General features: G+C 41.7%; 1 protein-coding gene across 1 annotated transcript; it reads left to right on the top strand.

Moving 5' to 3' along the window:
- The first annotated feature begins 577 nt into the window (after nucleotides 1-577).
- LOC116601976 lies at nucleotides 578-7,834 on the top strand. The gene is made up of 4 exons (XM_032362941.2): nucleotides 578-774; nucleotides 997-1,056; nucleotides 6,104-6,534; nucleotides 7,292-7,834. The coding sequence occupies exons 1-4, from the start codon at nucleotides 768-770 to the stop codon at nucleotides 7,319-7,321; spliced, it is 528 nt and encodes a 175-aa protein (XP_032218832.2). The 5' UTR covers nucleotides 578-767; the 3' UTR covers nucleotides 7,322-7,834.
- Nucleotides 7,835-8,191: the final 357 nt, after the last annotated feature.

Here is an 8,191-nt window from a genome sequence, read left to right as displayed (position 1 = left end):
ATGTTTCTAGTGCACGGTCTTGCCTTTTATATGCTGATAAAAATACACATCGATTAATACAAAATACGAATATAAAACTTATGTTAAATAAAAAATAAAATAATAACCGGAAAAACTTCACGTGAGATGCTGTTAGCGACAAAATCACCATCTTGCAGGTGTAAACTTCTAAACGTCTTGGCGGTTCTTAAAAGCTTGAAAAAGCAACAATACTGAGATTGAATTGAGATTCATTAATTGTTGAGACTGAAACGGATTTGACAGGTGTTTCAACTAAGACAAGAAGTCAATCGTCTTTTAATACCCAACCCTGGCACGTTTGACCTGAATGTCATGTAGTTTTCTTCATAAGAATGGATCAAATTACATCCACTCCAAAAAGGACAGTTTTAGAGGAAAAAGAACATTTACTTGAAAGTCACACCAATCATCAAATTTAATTTCTTTTTTAATAAGGTCCCGGAAATAATCACTCTAGAAGAGTGACGCATGCGCATGCTATTTTTAATGAAATTTAGTGAAATCTCCTGACTGCTGTTGAATCTGAAGTGTAATTGAACACGCCCCAACGAGCTCATTTTCCGATAATGAATTATCCATTAACGTTTTCTGGAAGGTTACTAATTCCTAGTCGTTATCGGCACTTTTAACAGCAAAAGAGAGAGTGTTACATTTCGCCGACTTGTGGGAAAATTAATTAGTGCTTCCTGCTAGCATGAAATAGTCGGAAAAAGTGCCTTTGGGAGTTGATCGACAACCATTCATCTATGATGGGTAAGACTTTTTTGTGTTTTTTTTTGCTTTTATTGTAAATTCCGTTAATATGCAAGGTCATAAAGTTTTATTCTTTTGAAAGTGATACCTTTTTTAGAGATCTTGTCTTTCTTTTCCATTTTTCTTAATCCTGAAGTAAGCGTATTCACCAAAGTAGCGCAAATCCAAACCAAAAATAAACGATGAGCTGTTTTTGTTTTGTTTCTCGTCCTTTTATTCCAGGAGACGTGATTTTAATGGCTTTGTGGTTTGTGGGAGCTTACCGACTTGGTTTAGCCTCAGGTATGGTAAAGTCACAGTAGATTTTAAAACTTCTTATAAATTATAGTATGAAACGATAATATTTCATGAATTCAAAAAGAGGCATGTGCAATTAAAAAGCAACCAGCATTTTAAAAGTTCAATTCAAACCTAGTTACGCGTCAGTTAGGAAAAGCCTAATAGGAATAAAACATCTTCCCCAAACATCTCGCACCTCTATCGTCTAGGTTCCAGTTAAGTACTCGAATAATATTGCGAGGCAATTTGTAAGATATATCGGAAAAGAGGTATGTTCAACGACAAAAAAAGAAAGGAAATGTTTAAAATATATCGAAATTTTCCCAGCAACTCTCTCTCTTATAATTAATTGCCCGCTTCTCTGACCACATCTGGATTTGTGATCGCTTACCTAGTAACCATTTCCATAGCATTTAAACCCGCTCACTATCATAGTACCCTCGTAAATTCAGGGGAAGCAAAATATATATGTTATTTCCCAGCTAAGGGTCGGTCCGTATCGAGAAATACCGTGACCGAGGTCAGTATTTTCAAGGCCGAGGTCACGGTATTTCAAGATACGGACCGACCATTCGCTGGGAAATAACATATTTATTTTTTTCCTCAATAGATTTTCCAACTTTATGGTTGAACGAGGCGAGGTTTCGCTTCTGACTTTCGTCGATGTTCGTGAAGATTTTGTTCGCTCATGATCATAATAAACTCCATTTTGTATTTCCACACTACGCTTTTAACCCTCCAGAAATACAGAACCACCGAAGAAGACATTCTTTGAGTTTTGTGTAAAATAATTTAGTCCAGATTGATACGACGTTCTCGACTCAAATTGATCGTAGAAATTTCTTCTTTCGCTTTGAATCCTTCACAGACGATATGAAATATTTAGTAAAGAACTTCTCTTGAATTTGGATACGTTAAGCTGGTTATGCAGGTAAATTCCTAGAAGGATTTGTAATTTTTCTTCTTATGAAGAGACAATTTGCTGCCTTTTTATCCCATATAAACTTTCAGCAAACTTGAAATTGTCGCGCGCGTTGCAAAATCATTATGGCGGGAAATTGTCAAAACACAGGGAGTTTGATTTTCTGTAAAGTCAATGATTCTAGATAAAATGACAATAAAATGCCGTGTTAGTGTGAAGATCTATAGCCTCGGGAGTAAAAACCCAGTTTCCGATGGGCATTTTACAAATCAACTCACTATTTCGAGCGGGCCGGTATCGCGGGGTCCGGATCGTAGGATACCGGACCTCAAGAGAGCAAATCAGAGCACGCGATTTAATTAATACCGGACCCCGAAAAAAAAAAAATAAAAAGCCGTTATTATTGTATCAATCGGGTTTTTGTCTGGATACGACGTTCGTTCAGTGGCTATGTAGCATGGTACGATATCACTACTTGACCATTTCGTTTCGCAATATTTTTAAGAAATAACCTGTCATTCGCGTTATATTCGTCGTTCCTATGATATTTTAGTACTTGTCTAAAAAATAAAGGACCATTAATTCAATGACGTGTGAGCGTGGGTTCAGAGATAAATCTAGGAGACGAGCTTTATGCGTAATATTGGACTCATACAAGTTAGGAATAAAGGAGTTGAGCGGAGTGAGCGGAGCCCCATACCTAAAAAAAGTGGTATATAAAACAAATGTGGTAACAAATATTAGTAACCCATCGACTCGATTTTTTGTGACGCGATGTCCGTCCGTTCAGGGGAATTTGGATACTTTGTCAGCGATTTCTTTATAAAATAAACAAAAATGAATCCCCAATTTATGTTGAGTATTGAACTCAATGAATAAAATATTTCTAACCTTATAATCCAAAATGTCTCCTGCCTTCTGAGTTAGCGAAATCCTTTTTGGTTGCCTCTGTTATATTCCTATTTTTCTTGTTTAAAAACCCTAGCGATCGTTGTTTTCAAGTCTCAAAACATATGAACGGTACTGTGTAACCATAGCCTCTTCAGTGTTCGTGACAAGCCCGAGCCCTCTCCGAACGTAACTTCGTATATAGGTTCTATATAAAATAAGAAGGAAGTGAAACAACGCAGGATTCCATTGTTCAAAACCTGCCTAGTTACGGCCAATGTTGTGATGTTGGTATGAGACATGATTGATTGACAGTTCACTTTCTCTTTGAACTCATCTCGCCGCCGACACACGCACGGGCATGCGACAAGTGCAGGGTAAAGAGTAAAGATTAAATCAATTGGTAAAACAACCACAGCAATACTGGGTCAAATAACATCATCTCATCATCCACTTGGTCTCACAACATGCCGTGTCTCCACATGGTCTCACAACATGCCGTGTCTCCACATCGTCTTACAACATGCCGCGTCTCCACATCATCTCACAACATGCCGCGTCTCCACATCATCTCACAACATGCCGCGTCTCTACATCATCTCACAACATGCCGTGTCTCCACAACATCTTACAACATGCCGTGTCTCCACATGGTCTTACAACATGCCGTGTCTCCACATGGTCTCACAACATGCCGTGTCTCCACATGGTCTTACACCATGCCGTGTCTCCACATTGTCTTACAACAAGCCGTGTCTCCACATGGTCTCACAACATGCCGTGTCTCCACATCATCTCACAACATGCCGTGTCTCCACATGGTCTTACAACATGCCGTGTCTCCACATCATCTTACAACATGCCGTGTCTCCACATGGTCTTACAACATGCCGTGTCTCCACATGGTCTTACAACATGTCGTGTCTCCACATCATCTTACAACATGCCGTGTCTCCACATGGTCTTACAACATGACGTGTCTCCACATCATCTTACAACATGCCGTGTCTCCACATGGTCTTACAACATGCCGTGTCTCCACATGGTCTTACAACATGACGTGTCTCCACATCATCTTACAACATGCCGTGTCTCCACATTGTCTCACAACATGCCGTGTCTCCACATTGTCTTACAACATGCCGTGTCTCCACATCATCTTACAACATGCCGTGTCTCCACATGGTCTTAAAACATGCCGTGTCTCCACATTGTCTTACAACATTCCGTGTCTCCACATCATCTTACAACATGCCGTGTCTCCACATGGTCTCACAACATGCCGTGTCTCCACATGGTCTCCCAACATGCCGTGTCTCCACATGGTCTTACAACATACCGTATCTCCACATCATCTCACAACATGCCGTGTCTCCACATGGTCTTACAACATGCCGTGTCTCCACATGGTCTTACAACATGCCGTGTCTCCACATGGTCTTACAACATGCCGTGTTTCCACATCATCTTACAACATGCCGTGCCTCTACATGGTCTTACAACATGCCGTGTCTCCACATTCTCTTACAACATGCCGTGTCTCCACATCATCTCACAACATGACGTGTCTCCACATCATCTTACAACATGCCGTGTCTCCACATGGTCTTACAACATGCCGTGTCTCCACATGGTCTTACAACATGCCGTGTCTCCACATTGTCTCACAACATGCCGTGTCTCCACATCATCTTACAACATGCCGTGTCTCCACATCATCTCTCAACATGCCGTCTCTCCACATTCTCATACAACATGCCGTGTCTCCACATGGTCTTACAACATGCCGTGTCTCGACATCGTCTCACAACATGCCGTGTCTCCACATCATCTTACAACATGCCGTGTCTCCACATGGTCTTACAACATGCCGTGTCTTCACATGGTCTCACAACATGCGGTGTCTCCACATGGTCTTCCAACATGCCGTGTCTCCACATTATCTCACAACATACCGTATCTCCACATCATCTCACAACATGCCGTGTCTCCACATCATCTTACAACATGCCGTGTCTCCACATGGTCTTACAACATGCAATGTCTCCACATTGTCTTACAACATGCCGTGTCTCCACATCATCTTACAACATGCCGTGTTTCACATGGTCTCACAACATGCCGTGTCTCCACATTGTCTTACAACATGCCGTGTCTCCACATGGTCTTACAACATGCCGTGTCTCCACATTGTCTTACAACACGCCGTGTCTCCACATCATCTTACAACATGCCGTGTCTCCACATGGTCTTACAACATGCCGTGTCTCCACATGGTCTTACAACATGCCGTGTCTCCACATCATCTCACAACATGCCGTGTCTCCACATGGTCTTACAACATGCCGTGTCTCCACATCATCTTACAACATGCCGTGTCTCCACATCATCTCACAACATGCCGTGTCTCCACATGGTCTTCCAACATGCCGTGTCTCCACATGGTCTTACAACATGACGTGTCTCCACATCATCTTACATTATGCCGTGTCTCCACATGGTCTTACAACATACCGTGGTCTCACAACATGCCGTGTCTCCACATGGTCTTACAACATGCCGTGTCTCCACATGGTCTTACAACATGCCGTGTCTCAACATCATCTTACAACATGCCGTGTCTCCACATGGTCTCACAACATGCCGTGTCTCCACATCATCTCACAACATGTTCTATTGTGTTATGGCTGTGCTATTGCGTTTTTTATCTTCTATTGCTTTATTTATGTACTATTGCGTTATGGATGTGCTTTTGAGTTTTAGTATAAATCTACTCACATACTATCACGAATCCTGCAATTTGATAGATAGCGAGTAGCGAAAAATCCGGCGTTTTTTTACAAGAACAACATGAAATATTATTAAAAGTATGTGAGTGGATTTATACTGAAACAATTAGACTACACGTTCTCGTTTTCTATGAGTCAAATAGGCGCTACGCGCCTCGTTGACTATCTATTGAGTCATAGAAAACTCGAACTTGTAGTCTAATTGTTGAATAGATGTACTATTGCGTTATGTATGCTATGCTATTGCGTTATTTTTGTGCTATTGCGTTATTTATGTGTCATTGCGTTACTCCCATCCTATTTCTACAGACCCTCGCTCCGGTTTTCCTTTAATGTGTTTGAGGTCTCATACCTAGCCGTAGAAAAAGACAGTACAGAGTATAATCTTGTACTCGCGCCTAGCCATAGAAGAATACAGTGGCCATAATAACGAGGTTTTATCTCGCCCTAGTGTGCTCACAGCTAGCTATAGATGAGTACAACATGTGCGAAGGAAAGGGATACCAAGACAGGCTCGTCTGCATCCAAACGCCTGGGTGCTGCTATTTTCCTAACGCGAACAAGGGTGAACGGTGTATCGTAGAGTCAAGAATATCCAAGCCCCGATGGAGGATTACCAATTGTAGCTTTCCACAAATCCCGCCAGAGGAGACACTTATAAAAGACTTTAAGCTGATTGGGGAAGTCGACTTTCTAGAGTCTGTTTTTACGGAGCTGCAGTGCGCAGACTTGTGCTTGCGCCATAGACAATGCATCGCATACAATTATGGCGGGAAAGCCAAAGAGGACAAGAAAACGTGCGAGGTACTCAGTCATATAAGAAGCTTCCAAAAGTCGAAGGACTTCAGTTATAGGATATTTGAACGAAGAGAAGCGGAAAAGGTGAGGGAGACTCAAGCTCGGATGTTTCTCACGGGTCAGGAGGGAGGAGCTGCGAAGTAACCTATAGGTCACGTGCAGTATTTCGATAAATGATGTATAGTTTCTAATTCCCCTGCCCTAACATTAACACACACACTTACATTTCATAGGTCTGTGATAGCCCTAAGTCTTGTTTACGATCGCACAAAATAGGCAAAGGGAAGGCAAGTCTGTATATCGCATCACACCTCACAAGGAAAACAAACCCTCACAAAAAGTTAGTATCGTATCGAGTTAAAATAACATAAATAGCCAGGCGTATTTGAACAAGGATCGAGTTAAAATAACATAAATAGCCAGGCGTATTTGAACAAGGATCGAGTAAAAATAACATAAATAGCCAGGTGCGTACAGAGCAGGGTGCGCGCAGGGTGAAGGCGCACCCCTCCCCCCGTCAGCCAATCCTAGCTACGAGCCTAATAGCAAACAGAGTTATAGAAAAGGGACGCAAGTTGTATTTTTCACATCTTGTTTTGACAAGGCTCAAATCACAGCGTAATGGTTCCCTAACTTATGTATGACCAAAGATCAAGATTGTGGAAGTTTTGGCCGCAGCTGAAACTCCACAGAAATGACCGAGCGAACTAGAAAAACGAGTTTTTAAAACAAGATTGACTGATATTTCCACAGAAACACTGACAGGCAGATTGAGCACTAGTCCCAACACGCCATCTTGGAAATTAGGTCTTTTATTAAATCAATTGTTTGTTTGTTTTAGTTTTTTCTCCAGCCTCATACCTGCGTGTAGCTTGGCGTAGCCGCCTGTGCAACTGTGGATGTAACATAACCCGGAATTGCAGCAAGCTCCGGTGCTGCTTCATAACAATGGACACCACGGGTCTACCAAGATACTTAGACCCGCCTTACAGAAAACCCATGCCTAGCCCCTAGCATTTTAGTGGGTTTCCTGTGGATCGGAACTGTAGACCTCACAGGTACTAGTACTCGTACCAGGGATTAGGTTAACTACTTACAAAATGGACAGCGAAGATGAATCTTAGTGAAACTAACAGGAGTAATATTCTAAGGGAGTGTTCATTAAATGCACCGGGTCTCCGAAAAAAAAGTTCCTTCAAAAGGGGGGGGGGGCTCTGAATTTTTTAGGAGCCGTACTTTTCAGCTCTAATCTAATATGATCTAGTTCCTAGCACAAATACACGATTTCACATGCATATGTGACGCATATGTCTATAACGACCAGAAAATCTTATTGATGCATCTAGAAATCCTTTAGTGATAAAGAAAAGAAAAGGTTACTGCTGAGAAAAACGAGCTGATGTGCTTGTCGTATTCTATCCATGTCGTGTTCTATCCATGTCGTGTTCTATCCATGAGCCGTATGAAATTGCAAATAGATGCAAATCAAGATGAAACAATCGACCTGATTTATTTGAATGCATTTGTACTAAATACTGCTCATGCATAAAGCGACGTTGGAACGAGGCCTTAGACCCTGTCCGTTTTCGTTTGAAAACGCAACCTTTTTGTTCCGTTTTCAAAAAGATCCGCGTCCACACGAAGCGTTTTTATTTCGATACGACCCGTCCCCACGAAAACGATACGAAAACGATAACAAGCTCTACAGCGCATGCGTAACCCAGTATTTTTTCTTGTTTAC

This window comes from Nematostella vectensis, chromosome 1, assembly GCF_932526225.1.
Source record: "Nematostella vectensis chromosome 1, jaNemVect1.1, whole genome shotgun sequence".
Taxonomy (NCBI): domain Eukaryota; kingdom Metazoa; phylum Cnidaria; class Anthozoa; order Actiniaria; family Edwardsiidae; genus Nematostella; species Nematostella vectensis.
Note: the sequence above shows the minus strand (reverse complement) of the source record. Positions and strands in the feature narration are given on the sequence as shown.

Excerpts from the sequence above, each read along its gene's own strand:
- LOC116601976 (XM_032362941.2), top strand. Across the intron at positions 1,057-6,103 it reads CCGACTTGGTTTAGCCTCAG|TGTGCTCACAGCTAGCTATA; the intron begins GTATGGTAAAGT and ends ATCTCGCCCTAG. Across the intron at positions 6,535-7,291 it reads AACGAAGAGAAGCGGAAAAG|TTTTTTCTCCAGCCTCATAC; the intron begins GTGAGGGAGACT and ends TGTTTGTTTTAG.